Source organism: Ursus maritimus, unplaced genomic scaffold (genome assembly GCF_017311325.1).
Source record: "Ursus maritimus isolate PB19 unplaced genomic scaffold, ASM1731132v1 scaffold_25, whole genome shotgun sequence".
Classification (NCBI taxonomy): Eukaryota; Metazoa; Chordata; class Mammalia; order Carnivora; family Ursidae; genus Ursus; species Ursus maritimus.
In genome coordinates this window covers 23553284-23567849 of record NW_024425008.1, presented here as the reverse complement: position 1 = coordinate 23567849, position 14566 = coordinate 23553284, and the positions used below count along the sequence as shown (strand labels likewise).

Genomic DNA, 14566 nt, shown 5'->3' with positions numbered 1-14566 from the left:
AAACTCTTCCAGGGGATCTGGGCTCTTCGGCCATCATGGCTCTGGGTTTGGAGAAGCTGCTGTCTTACAAGATAGGGCTGCGTGGCGTCTCGGGGCTGAGACTCCGGCCCTGACCTGTTACGGGCTGGCGATGGACACGCAGTGCGCCCCGCCCCATGTCCCCGGCAGGCTTTGGCGCTCACAGAGTGAGAGGCTCTCTCTTGTCTGACCTGAGTGTCCCTTTGTCGCCAGGGAGCTCCCAGGATGGCTGTCCCGCCCGGCAGCCTGAACGCGGTGGAAGAGACTCAGAACATGACAGTGAACGAATGCTTCAATTCCCGGAGCACCGTCCTACAGGGGCAGCCCTTTGGGGGCATCCCCACCGTGCTGTTACTCAACATCTTCTTGTGGGTGGTAAGTCCTGGACTCCTCGGTGGGCAGTGAGGCCTCGGAGGCGCAGACCGTCAAATGGTCACGGGTGACGCAGCAGGGGCCTCGGCTCTCCAAATGCACGCCGGCCACAGCGGTGAAGACTCCCTGAACGTCAGCCGTGTCCAGGGCAGTCGGGGAAGAGGGGGCTACAGGAACAGACAGAATTCCTAAGACTCCCTTCCCTGCGCTTAGGCCAGAGGCCCGCCTGGCCACCGCCCTCGGGCCTCCCTTCTCTCTCCCCTTGCTGATTTCTTCAAAGAATGTTCTTTATTATTATTTTTTTAAGATTTTACTTATTTATTTGAGAGAGAGAAAGCACAACCAGGGGCAGAGGGAGAGAGAGAAGCAAGCTTCCCCGCTGAGCAGGGAGCCCGATGTGGGGCTCGATCCCAGGACCCCGAGATCATGCCCTGAGCCGAAGGCAGAGGCTTGACCAACAGAGCCACTCAGGCGCCCCTTCAAGGAATGTTCTTGTCAGATAGTTCTGAACATGACACCGCAAACTCCAAGAATCCACTCTGTGCAGGGAAGCTGACAGGCACTGGGCATCCAGAGCTGAAAAAGGCGTGACCTTTACCCTAACAGAGCTGGCCACCTTGTTGGGGAGCCCAGGGTGTCCCTGGGAACCTGCGGGACAGGGTCTCCCCCACACGGATGCAGGGGCCGGCCAAGCAGAAGACACATCCCCACACCCCCTTCCCTGGCTGTAGGTCATCATTCTGGTTTACTCCTTCCTCCGGAAAGCTGCGTGGGACTACGGGCGCCTGGCTCTGCTGATACACAATGACAGGTGAGGGGACGCTGGGGGTCAGGGCGAGTGAGCTGCTCGCCTCCTCTGGGGGATGTGCCGCCACAACCAGGACCCAGCAGGTGTCCTCCTGGCACCCACTCCTGCCCCTGCACTGGCCCTCCTCACAGGAAGAGAACCTGGTTGGCGGGGGGGGGGGGTGGCAGTCACCTCTGGGCACGAGATCACCTTTTTCTAGAATCTCAGACTTTCTGGATCCCATGACTCCCAAGATACATTGGGCACCTGGCAACAGGGGTGATTACCATCTGTCCCCAGAGCTGTGTGCTCAGAGCTGAGGCGTGTCTGGTCCTGGACAGGAGGGCACGGCAGCTCTTGGCCTGGGAGCCAGAGGGACAGCAAGGCCTGAGGCCTTTTCTCTCCCTTTCTGCCTCCCTGCTCACTGCTTTCCCTGGCTGCAGCTTGACCTCTCTGATTTATGGGGAGCAGAGTGAGAAGACATCTCCCTCGGATATTTCCCTGGAGATGGAACACAAGGACAAGGTGAGTGCTAGGGTGGGCCTGGGCCCAGAGGGTTCCTGGCTCTGGACAGCAGCCCTGCCGTGTGCAGGAAGGAGCACGCTCACCCTCAGGGGCTTGGCAGCCAGCGACACCCCACCTGGCAATGTGACCTTCGACACATTCCTCAGCTTTGCCAAGGCTCCGCTTCCCCATCAGAAGGATGGAGCTGTTCACCATTCCTACCGCCAAGTAAGAGTTAGTTAATTCTATTTTACAGGGATTTTTAAAACTAATTTACCTGCTCTTCTCAAATCCTCAACCCTTGTCGCAGCCTGGGTCCTGCCTAAGCCCCCACGCCGAGCCGAGGACTCACCTCCCACTTCACGTAGGAGATTCCTCACATCAGGCAGGATTCCCGGAACCTGCTGCACCCTGCCCATGGAGCCCGGTCTTCTCCCCCTTCTCTTCCCCGTCGGATGCCAGTCCTCTGCCCGAGCTTGTTCGTTTGCTCAGCCAGTTGCCCTGGTGCCCCTCTGCGGGCCACCGCTGGTCTGGGGACTGGGGGCCGGGCAGTGAATAAAACGGACCAAGTCCTGCTTCATGGGACTTTCTCCCTGGCTGAGACACCCCAGACCGACGCACACAGGACGGTGGTCAGGGCATGAATTCCAAAAGGGGCAAGGAAGGCACGCCGTAGTAATGGGACGGAGCTGGAGTGTTGTGGAGGGTGTCAGGGACGGTCTTGGGCCCCGCCACAGCCCACAGCGGCTTGACTCCCTCTGCACCCGTACTCTCCACTTCCTCGCTCCCCCTCATGCCTCAACCCCTGCAGTGTGGCTTCCGCCCCTCCGTTCCCCCGGACAGCTCATCAGTTGTCCCGCAAGGTGAAATCCGATGGACTTTCCTGAGTTCTCATCTCCTCTGATCGCTCAGAAACATCGGCCCTGTAGACAGGCAGTTCAGGCCCTTCCCTTGCTGAACAGGCAGCCCCGGCTGCTTCTCTGACACCACACTCTCTGGGGTTCCCTTCTGCCACTCCATCTGTTCCTCTCTGTCCCCTCCGCAGGCTCGTCCTCCACAGCTGGAGTTTCCCTCAGCGGGTCCCAGACCTCTTCCTCACGCTCCTGGGCAGTGTCACCCATACCCACCACCTCAACTGCCTCCTTTCCGCAGACCTTCCTAAATTTCCGTCTCCAGCCAAACCTCCCTGTGGGCTCCAGACACATTTATCCAATGGCCCTCAAAATATCTCCACTTGGATACTGTGAAGGCATTTGGGATTCAGTATGTCCGAAACATGCCACGCTATCCCTCTACCCACCTGTTCCTAGATCCCTGGTCTCAGGCTCTGGCCACCACCCACCCAGCTGCACCCCCTTGGTGCGGCCCAGGCCCCCGGGCACAGCCAGTCCATTACCGAGTTGTACTGCTGTCACTTTCCCCGTCTTGTTCCTCTGCCCCCACCCCCCAGTCCAGGCCCCCGTCGGCCTCTTGTTGGATGACCAGGCTGGCTTTTAACCAGTCTCTATGTCCACACTTGTGTCCTGCGTCATCCACTGTCCACGCACATCCGGAGCGATCCCCACGAGCGGGGACACACAGTCCCCTGTGTAACCCTTCACTGGCTTCCTAGTGCTCTTGGAATGAAGCCCAGCTGCCTTGTTGTGGCTTCATGGTCCGGTCTGCTGCCCACCTGTCCTTCTTTCCCAACTCCCCCGTCCCTGGCCACCTTGGCCACCTTTCAGATCCTCAGAAGTCCACCTCCTTCCCTCCACATGGCCTTTCACCTGCTTTTCCCTGTCCCCCTCCCCAGTGGCCCCTGCTAGGGGCCAATACACCGACTGACCCTTTGTTCAGATTTCAGCCCCAGCACTGCTGCCCCAGGAGCCCCATCCACCCAACGTGGGTCCAGATCTTTTGTTCTCTACGCACGCATGGAAAATGCATCCCTTTTCTGGCTCTTAACCCAGTCTGTAACGATCCCTCATCTACCCGATCAGTTCCGTGTGTCAGATCCCGCGGCAAGAGCAGGCGCTGACCGGGTCCTGCCGCCGCTGTCCCCGCACCCAGGCCAGCCTCCCGTGTAGTTAGCATCTGACAGGTACGTGTTGGAGGCAGTAAGTGAGGAGAACCACCTTCCTTCTGTTATCATCCCTCCAAGACCTGGTCGTGTTACCTGCCACGATCCGCCCCACGCTGTGTGGGGAGCGGTAGACAAGTTTGTCTTGGAGTTTCTCCGTAGAATAAGGACGGTCACACCTACCTTACAAGGTGGTTCTCAAGTTTATTTTCAGAAACATTACTTTGGTTGGGGTTTTTTTTTTTGTATAATGGCAAAAAGATCATTTATTTTAAAAATAGCCGAGAAATCATGATGGCAGCAGTGGGACAGTCACACTGCAGAGCTAGAAATGAGGCAGGCAGGGAGACTGGGAGGCCAGAGGTGGCCTCTGGAGCGCCCCAGCCACGATGCTGGGGCCTCAGGGCCTCAGCCAGGCCGAGGGGCCTGGGGGCAGCAGAGGGGCCATTACCCCACGTGGTGGGAGTGAAGAGGGTGGGGCACCAAGAGAGCTGCAATGAACTGAGCACTGTCCCCCGGCCCTGTTAGCTGAGCTGGCTCCTGGGAGCTTGCGGCCCTCTCCTGCAGGGGTGAGGCAAGAGGGGAGGTGGCAGCCCTTCTCGGGCTCACTGTTCAGCTGCTGAGTTTTCTGAATGGTTTATGCCTTTCATAGCTGTGGTGTACGTGCAGGGGAGCGTGTGTGGGGGGGTGTCTGTTGTCTGGGAGTGCAGAGAGAGTCCACACAGGCTAGCTGCACATCTGTGTCTGCAGTTTTCACAGACACAGAGGCCACACTTGTACTCACGACCTCTGCCCTTTGACGGACAGTCCTGTCCTGTGTGAATTCCAGGACGCGCACGTGCTGTGTGTGGTATCCCCCTTGGCACCTGAGTAGAGGGGGTGGAAGGGAGTCCCAAGAACTTGTGTCCTCCCCTGTGCAGGACCCCTAGGGACCGTCAACAAACCTACTTGCTCCCTAAATAAATCACACCTGTGTGCCCAAGGTGGGTGGTGAAGAAGGACCCTCCAGGGCAGGGAGGGGTGGTCAGACTCTCAGCCCAACTCTTATTTAGTGATTCACTCCTTCCCTGGGGCCTTTCCCAGTCGATGCCACCAGCATGCTATTTCCCTTCATTGCCATGACTCATACCTGGGCGTCTGTCCTTTTTTTATTTATTGTTTATTTTGGGGGGGAGAGGCAGGGGAGAGAGAGAGAGAGAACTTCAAGCATGCTCCACGCCCACCATGGAGCCCAACGCAGGGCTCAGTCTCACTACCACAAAGTCATGACCTGAGCCAAAATCAAGAGTCAAACGCTTAATTGATTGAGCCACTCCGCCCCTCTTTTTTTTAGAGTGTCCTTATCTTAGTTCCCCAGGACAGAACTGGAGAAATGGTCCCCCCTGAGGCGGACATCTGACTCTCAGGCAACCCCAATCCAGGGAAGGGGACTTGGTGGGCCTTATGCCGAAGGGAGCAAGGAACTTCCTTCTGCTTCTTGCTTGCCTGACCCCATCGCTTCCCTTTGGGCAGTTCCCCTTCCCCAATCAGTGTGGTGCCAGGGAATGTCAGCCAGCTGGGCCTGCCTGTTTCACTGATGTGCTTGTGAGCAAATGGGGTGAATCAAGAATTGCAACCTTTGCCCAGATCTTGCTAGACCCTGCAGAATCCCAGAAGGAAGCACGTACCAGGGCGACTTAACCAGCTACCAGATCTGGCGGATTTTAGGGCCATGGGCCCCAGCCCATCCTCAGGCACAGTCTTCCAAGCACACTTCCTCTTTCTCCATGGCTGAGGCTGCCCTTTCCTACCACCTAGAAACCAGACAGCAAGACCTTGAGAGGAAGACATAATTGGCAAGACTCTCAGATGTAAGGGAAGAAACCCAGCTCAAACTAGGTAATCTGTGGCTTGAGTCGGGAAATTCAAGAGAAGTGGCTGCCTTGGGTACAGGGAGATCCAGGAAGTCCAGAAATACCACCAGGATCCCCCCTCCAGTCCTCTCTCCTCTGAGTGGGCTTTTCTCCTCAGACAAGCTCCTGCCTGTGGCCTTGAAGATGGCGCCGAGCCACTGCAGGCTCCGGGGTGTTCACCAAGGTGCAGGAGCTCAGGTGCAGAGAGACCTCCTCTCCCCACATCCCTGTTAATCCCCTTAGGAGAATTTTGATTGGCCCCACTTGGGTCATGCTTCCATTGATCAGCTGGCCACTGGTGGCAGACCCCTACTTCATGGACAGCCCACCAGGCCACATGCATGGTGTGGGGGCATTTCCCAGAAGGAAGCAACTAGGGACAGACAGAAAGCAGCTGACATCCACCCCACAAAGGGTCCCTTCTCTCCCTCTGGTCCAAAGCCCACGAAGCCCCCATTTCCTACAACAGGATGCCACATGGCAGGAATGTCAACTCACAGCCCACTTCCGGGGAGACCTCTTCCTGGACGGTCACCACGGATTCCAGATGGAGCCCACTTCCTTCCAGAACCCAAGCTCTTTCTCACTGCCATCTCTTGCCTAGAAGGAGGCCCCTAATGGACGCTGACTCACTCCACCTGGGTTCCCATAGCTGGAGGGCAGGCCTGGGGCTGGATTTTCTCACACTTCTCTCCTTTCTCCCCAGGGCTTCTATTCCTGGTTCTTCAACACCGTCACCATGAAGTAAGTGCCTGAACTTTTTTTCTTTCTTTTTTTTAAATCTTTTTTTTTTTTATAAAGATTTTATTTATTTGTCAGAGAGAGAGCGAGCAGGGGGAGCAGCAGGCAGAGGGAGAAGCAGACTCCCGCTGAGTAGGGAGCCTGATGCGGGGGCTCTGTCCCAGGCCTCTGGGATCATGACCTGAACTGAGGGCAGATGCTTAGCTTAACAGACTGAGCCACCCAGGAGTCCCTTTGTGCCGGAACTTTCTGAGCTTGTGCCCGCAGCTGCCTTACTTTGCGGGAGATGGGGATGGAGCCCGCTGCCCTGCAGGTCTGGGGCTGGGCCTGGGTTCTGTGCCCCACCCCCCACGCCCCCCTGACCACCTCATCCTGCCCAGGCAGAGGATGCCCTCTGGGGTTCCCGGAGGTGGGCGGAATGGGAACTGGACAGAGCCTACAGCCCTCAGGAAGGGACCACTTTCTCACGCATACAAAAACGCTTTTATGAACTCTACCCTAGGAAAAAGAAATTTTTCCTGCATTGCTATTTGCTTTATTTCTGCGAACATCTTTCATCATATTGAAATGGAAAAGAAAACAGCGGGCAGAAGGGCGTGCTTCCTCTTGCCTTGGCACTAATTACAGAGGGACAGCCCCTTGCCCCCCGATCTTTTTAGGGCCAGACCCCACTTGGCAAGGAGATAGACCCCAGGTCCCCTGTTTCCTCCTGATTCCCCCATGCTTCAGGATTCTGACGTCACGCTCCTGATTCTGCCCTGCTTCAGCTGAGCACCTTCCTGAACTCTCTGCCCCCACTGTGTGTATGTGTGTGTATACACGTGCTTACACACGCACATATTTGTGCCTGTGCACACGGCTCTGCCTCTGCCTCATAGCCCTGCACATTCCTGGGCGCTCCCTAAATACCCCTTGTCCGTCCTGCCCTGCCCATCTTTCAAAGCCTTCATCCAGGGCCCTATCTTACCTGGTGCCTGCCTTAGGCTACAGCCTTGCTGCCCTCAGAGGCCACCTGCAACAAGGGGCCGGACTGGGCCTGCTAATTTGCTTGCTTGGCAAAGGCTCCTGGAACTTCCTCCTGCATGCACTTCCACGCTCACCCGTCAAGGGCCTGGCTGGGAGCACTCGTGCATTTTCCCAAGACCCCGCCCCACCCCCATGAGCCACCTGAGGGTGCCTGTCTTTCTCCAGACCTGCTGAAGGGGGCATAGGCACCCTGCCTGGGCCCTGGGAACCCTGAGCTGGGCTTAGGGCCATGGGCCTCTGGTGTTTGAGCTCCAACCCCACTGATGGGGGAGTCCCTGTGGCCTTGCCCCCTCCCCCAGTCTACCTACATCATTCATCAGAGTCCCCAGGAGTGAGTGATGAGGCTAGTTTGTGTGTGGTCCGGGGATCTTAGCCACATGTGGGGGGAGGGGAGGGGAAATGGTTTATCTCTTTTATCTCTTGCGACCTTCTCTGGTTTTGCTTCGGTAATTTTTAAGACAGGCACAAGCTCACATTAAATATGTTTGCATTCAGAGAAACATGAAAGTCCACCTCCAGCCCTCCTGCAGAGATGCAGACCCTGTCAACAGTTTCTAGGGAATGTTACCTTTTTTCCCTTAAACAAGCATTTACTTTATTATTATTTTTTTAAGATTTTATTTATTTATTTGAGAGAGAGAACACAAGCAGGGGGAGTGGGAGAGGAAGAAGCAGGCTCCCAGCAGAGGAGCCTGATGTGGGGCTCGATCCCAGAACGTGGGGATCCTGCCCTCAGCCGAAGGCAGACGCTTAACGACTGCACCACCCAGGTGCCCCACAAGCATTTACTTTTTTAAAATATGTTTTTTTTAAATGACCACTAAGGTGTATGACCTTTTGGAGCTGGTGACCTTGGGAGGCTGTCCAGGCTGGCTCTAGGTGCCTGGGTTTAACAAAGTCATGAATGCTGGGCAGGGGCAGGGTGGCACGGTAGCCAGCCCTTTGCAGGGGTGAGAGGGAGGGAATCCCAGAGTGCCTGGGCCTGTCTGAGCTGACCACATCCTCAGTCCTGGATAGCTTGGGGCTGACTTTCTGGATTTTCTCTGCCATCTGCTGACACGTCAATGGATGTATACAGGGCGGGGAGAAACGTGTCCATGTTGCAGGAGAGACGTGTACATGCCAAATACGAAATACGAGAGGCATATCACTGCATTGGTGCAAATCTGTGTGCAGCTGTTGAGGTGTGTGTGCCCGGACCTGCGTGTCAGGGGAGGTCAGTGTGCATAGCAGTGTATGTGTCTGGGTGAACATCCTCTTCCCCCTACCCAACGTTGGGAACACATTCCCTGGGAAGGGAGGAAGGCTGGCTGTTGCACTTTGCATCCTGCATCCTTTGGGGGCTGTGTCTAGAAGATAGTCTCACGCATTTACTGATCAGGGACAGGGTCGCTAGAGTCCCTGGGCAAAAAGCCCAGGCAGTCCAGCTGGAGAGACAAAGGTTAACAAGACTCACTATGTTTAATTCATCATGGGGGCATTATAGTTGCCAGGCAAAGGGCATTTGGGGGAGCAAGAAATTAATTCCAATTAGGGGGTTCAGGAGAAGCAAGTTATGAGCGAGGCCTTGAAAGATGGGAAGAATTTCCACGCTAGGCCCAGTGGAGGGTCCATCACAAAGAAAGGACTGCATGAGTGAAGGTTTGGGGCAGAGATGGGCAGAAGCATCCAGAAATGGTCGGTCTAGATGTGGCTAGAAACAAGGATACATGGCAAGAGAGAGGCTAAGAGATGGGGCTGGAAGGCTCAGTAGGACCTTGACTGTTGTGCTGAGAACCCTGGGCTTTGGTCTGGAGGCAGTAGAGAACAATTCCTATTTTTGAGCAGGACACTCAGGGTGAGAATCTGTTTGTAGGCAGGAGTATGGGGGGCACTGGCAGTGGAGAAGGTCCAGGGGCAAGGTGAACACCTAAGGAGGCTTTTCCAGTGTCCAGGTGAGAGGGGATGCTGACCAAGGAAGGAGGCAGCTGGAGAGAGATCATGGGGCTATAGTCCCTGGGCCGTGGTCTGCACCTGGCCTCCAGCTGGTTAAGAAAAGGAGTGATCCAGGGCTGGTTTCTGGGGAAGAAAGCGATGCCACTCGTTGGGAGCTGATGAGATATGAGGAGTTGGGGGAATGATGTGAGATGGCTAGGGCAAACCTGCGAGTTGACCAGCAAGCTACTGAAAAGCGGGGTTAGTTAAAGCTTCGGAGAAGGGTCAGAGCAGGAGAGTGCGGCCTGGGAGATGGGTGCACAAGGTCATAATTGAAGTTGTGGGAGCAGATAGGTCACCCAAAGTGGGAAGCAAGATCAAAAAAGAGTGTCATTGGGGCAGGAGGAAGAGGCTGCAATCTTTAGGGCTGGACTCGCTGAAGCCCACGAGGGTGTGGTGGGCAGCCTGTGCGCTCAGAGCCCCCGGTTGAGCAGAATGAGAGCAAGGAGAGGATGTGGACATCAGTGATTCGGGTCTCCATTGGGAGGGCGGTTCGTGAGTAAGATGTCCGTGAAGTAGAGGCCGGGGAAGAGGTGGGAGGGAGGAAGGAAGGTGTTGGCTGGAACATGAGAGAAAGCGGGTCAGGGATGGAGGCTCGAGGAGTTTCTCGGATTTCAGAGTAGCCAGTGTGCCCTTGAACCCGGTGGTAGTTCCAGGGTGTGGAGAGAGGTGGCTGTGAATCTGAAGATGAGAGAGTACAGTGGATACAGTGGGTTTCCAGAAAGAGATAGCAGAAGGGAAGCGATTAGAGCCAAGAGGAGAATTCATTGCGAGGAGGAGGGTGGTGGTTGGAAAGTCGGGGTTGAGAAGAGGAAAGAATGGAGTAGAGGAGTGCAGACAGGCTCAGAACTGCAAACTGTCCCCGGGGCTGTAAGGTAGGCTGCTGAGGATAACCTGACTTCCCCCCGGGAGAGAGGGAGCAATAGGCCCAGCGCATCGTGGACCTTGTGTCCTTGGTCCCGCCAGCCCCCCTCGGCTCCCTCCTGAGACTGGAGGCTCTCTTTGCCCCACCCTGTCTGAGGCACACTCCTGTCAGGTGACCACGTCTTGGCACCCAAGCCTGCAGCAGGACCCTCCCTTCGTTCCCGCTCTCCAGCACCCTGCCTTCTCGCCAGTTCCCACCCACCTCATTCTTGGGATTGAATTCTCAAGTCCAGGGCAAGAAGTATTTTAACAGCTTGCAGTTAAAAAAAAAAAAAAAAAAATCGAGAGCTCTAAATAATTCCCTAAATGGGGATTATTGGAACGCCTTAAAGATAGGCTCTTTATAGTATTGTTTAAAAATAAATCTGAATCCTGGACTGGATGCTTGAATGCATACACCCTACAAGCCTGACCGGAGAGCAGGGGTGGGTAAACTCTGGTACGTCCACCAGCAGAGTGGGGAGGCCACCTTGGAGCTGGGTACGAACCAGCACTCTGTACGTGGAGGCCACTATCACCCTTACCACAGTGCAGCAATGAAAACATTTAGGCAGAACGTGGAACAGTCAGAAACGGCTTCAGTTGAAAAGCTAAGCAACACAGCCTTACATCGAATGCTGCTGATACCATAGTCACAAAGTTAAACCAGCCCAACAACGGAAAAGTAAGGGCGATGGACCAAAGTGCTTCATGGTCATTATCTTAGGTTGGATGAGATTAGAGGGGAAAGATTTTCTTCTCCTTTGTATTTCCCCAAAATTCTGTAATAAGCATGTGTTGCTTTTAAATTTCTTTTTCAAGTATAACACACGTATGGAAAAGTCCCCAAAAATCAAGGTCCCGCTCAGTTGCAGCAAAGCAGATCAAGGATTAGAACATTGCCAGCACTCCAGGAGCCCTCGTCCTGCTCCTTCCCAGCCCCCTGTCACCTCCCCCACCTCCCCCTCTCCAAAGACAACCAGTATCCTGACTTCTCACTCCATTGTTCAGTATTGCCTATTTTTGAACTTTGTGTATGAAAACCTTCAGTATGTATTGTTTGTGCCTGGGTCTTTCCGCCCAACGTTGTGTTTGTGAAGTTCAGCTATGGTCACTCATTTTTGTCTCTATATAGTATTTCATTCCATATCTGTATCATTACACATAGATCACACACACACACATGTATATACATACACACACACACGTATAGATCTCACACTTCTTTTTTTTTTAAGTAGGCTCCACGCCCGATGTGGGGCCTCCACTCATCCCCCCGAGATCTCGAGTTGCACGCCTCACTGACTGAGCCAGCCAGACCCCCTATATCTCACAGTTCTTGTGTCCGTTTCCGCCTTTGGTAGACATTTAGGTGGTTTGGGGCGGTTACAGACAACGCATGTGAGGTTCTCATACATGTCTCTTGACACACATGTGCATCCACTGGAATAAAACCAGGCGTGGAGTTGCTCGGTCATAGGGTGTGCATGTCGTCCATTTCCTTAGATAATACCAACTGCTGGCAAAGCAGCAGTGCCGGGGTAGTGCCCGTGAGTGGGGGAGAGCGCCCAGTGCCCCCAGAGCCTCGCCAGCCCTTGGTATTGTCTGTCTAACTTTGGCCAGTCTGGCAGTGTGGCGTGATACCTCATTGTGACCTTAAGCACTCCCTTTTAATTTACAAAGTAGAAGAAACAACTTTAAAAAAAACGCGGCTGATCTCCGTGTCCCTGCTGGTTTGTCTGGTGCGCACGCCACCGCAGGTTCTGCACACGGAGCGAGAAAAGATGGAATGACTGCCTGATTTCAGAAGTGCCCCTGGATTCCCACGTGTGTGTGGCAGCTGCTGTCTGGGACATGCCTGTGAAACTCAGCGACATGCGTGTCGGGCACCATAGAGGCTTGGAGATGAAGGGCGATAATTCTTAGGGGCGGAGTGAGCCCCTTCTCTCCCTCTCCCTCCCTCCAACTTAGGCTGCGGCCGCACGGGCTCCTGAGGAGTGTCCCTGTCTGTGCGTCTCTTCCAGGAACGAGGACCTGATCAGCAAGTGTGGAGACGACGCACGCATCTACATCACGTTCCAGTATCACCTCATCATCTTTGTGCTTATCCTCTGCATCCCCTCCCTGGGCATCGTCTTGCCCATCAACTACACCGGAACCGTTCTGGGTAGGCGGAGCTCAGCGCGCCTGGGGCTGGGCCACCAGGGCAGGGGACAGCCCCGTAGGCGGGACAGAGCTTGGGTCTCAGTCGTCTAGAAACCCGAAATTGAATTCCACTTCTCAAAATTAGTTATGTGACCTGAGGCCACCCAGACTTCAGTTCTCCCACGTGGAGACTGGAGATGAGACGGCCGTCGTCACGAGGTTGGCTCAGGACCTGGCACAGTGGGCACGCGGTAGTAATTGCGTCTGGAACTGAAGGTTTATCTGAAGCCCCACGCTATGCCTGGCCAGGTGCTTGCGAGGCCTTTTTATGGCATGTGACCTACGGCAGAGATCCCTGAACTTGATCTCTCCCCACCCCCACGGTGACAGACAGGAAGTTCTGCTATGCTTGTTATAAAAGGGCAAGTCCTTTGGACAGACTGACTTTGTGGGCCCAGGCTTCAAAGACAGAAAAATCTTGGTTCCCCAACTTTGACCCACATCTGCTTCCCAGAAAATACCTTCGCCCAATCTAGCAAATTGTTCTATCTTATATTCAGCAGGTCAGTCTCCCCGGGCGTCGGTCCTCAGCTGTCACAGGGATTGGGAGATAATGCACGTCTGGGGCCTGGCACGTAGTGAGTGCTCAGTGAATAACAGCCAGTATTTCACTTAGCAGTACGAGGAGGGACAGAGCTGGACGCTGTGTAACTAGGTGGTGTCAGGTAGCACCCAGAATGCCCAGGTGGCAGCCAGTGGTACCCTGGTTCCTCAGATGGCTGTTTCTCCTCAGCCAGAGGTAGGCGTCAGTCAATTCAAGGTAGCGTGCAATGTCTGTGCCACCAAATACCGCTACCCGAGTCAGTAACTGCTGTCTTTCCGAATTCTCTTCCTGAGAGCCAGTGTGTTGGCAACAAGATATTGTATATCGTGTATATGTTATATGAATGCAGGATTTCTGGACACATTTCCTAACACCCAGAGATGTCTAAACTGACAAACGAGTACACTTTGCCAGAAGGATTTACTCTGTCCCAATGAGGCAACGTGCCATTCTTGTTGTGATTGTTGCCAGTGGTAACAGTCTTGCTAATTTCATCCCTCCACTCATGGCGGGGCCCTGGGCTCCTTCAATAAGCATTTACTGGTGTCCGCCACTTATGGGCACTGGGGATGACACCCCAAGACTTGGTCTCACGTCACAGCCATAGAGCCCCAACCAGTAGTCGCAGGGAGAAGAAGAGGCCTCTGCTGGTTTTGTTGAGAGTTGGGGGCAAGTTCTAGGGAATGAGAAGGAAGGGCAGGACATGGGCAAGCGTTTCCAGACCACAGGCATTCATTCAAGAACCTTGAATTCAAGCAGCCCCCTCAACTCACTCAGTCAAGGAACCGGCCTTGAGGTCAGCCGCTTTCTTCTCTTCCAGATTGGAATAGCCACTTTGGTCGGACCACCATTGTCAATGTCTCCATAGAGTAGGTACCTGACCCTCTTCCCTCCCCTTCTACTGGCTGGGGCCTGGGTGGGGAGAGAAGGTCCAATGTGCGGGTCGAAAACGTGGGCACTGCCTTGCTGCTAAGAAAGGCCTAGTTTCCTTGGGACCCAGGTACTGAGTGGGAGGCCAGAAGATGCTTTCTCTTGGTGCCTCAGTGTCCCCATATCTGTAATAGGTAGAACTACCCAAACTGGCCACTCCTGAAGGCCTGGAAAGATGGTCCTGCTTGTTTAATACGTCCAGCACCCAAGTGTCAAGGACCCCGTAGCAAGCAGAGGCTGAAGATATTATTTCCTGCCCACAGAACAGTGCACGTCAACCCTCATATAATGAATAAAACGTAGACCTGATTCCCATGGCGGGGGGGGGGGGTAGTGTGGGCCTGAGGACCCGTGTGACCCGGCTTCATGCCCCACCTCTGCCTTTAGTCTGGGGCAGTGCACGCCCACCGCGAGCTTCATTCCTAGTCTGGGGGGGAGGGGGGAGGGGGAACAACTGTTGGATGTGATTCGTGGATTTCAACAGCAGCCAACCCAACTGATGGCTCAGTCAATGTGTACCGAGCCAGATGTGGCCCTGCTGGTCCACGGTGAGAAGACAGGCCCCCTGGGGGTCTTGGCCACACGTGGCTGACTTCCTGACAAAGCTGAAG

General features: G+C 54.8%; 1 protein-coding gene across 1 annotated transcript in view; it reads left to right on the top strand.

Annotated features, from left to right (window-relative positions):
- The window catches only part of TMEM63C (transmembrane protein 63C), a 53723-nt gene that overhangs the window by 18414 nt on the left and 20743 nt on the right, over nucleotides 1-14566 (top strand). Inside the window, exons 3-8 of the mRNA XM_040641612.1 lie at nucleotides 232-393; nucleotides 1122-1201; nucleotides 1621-1702; nucleotides 6339-6376; nucleotides 12301-12443; nucleotides 13846-13894. Coding sequence (XP_040497546.1) covers nucleotides 244-393; nucleotides 1122-1201; nucleotides 1621-1702; nucleotides 6339-6376; nucleotides 12301-12443; nucleotides 13846-13894 — 542 coding nt within the window. The 5' untranslated portion in view covers nucleotides 232-243. The remainder of the gene's footprint in view (nucleotides 1-231; nucleotides 394-1121; nucleotides 1202-1620; nucleotides 1703-6338; nucleotides 6377-12300; nucleotides 12444-13845; nucleotides 13895-14566) is intronic.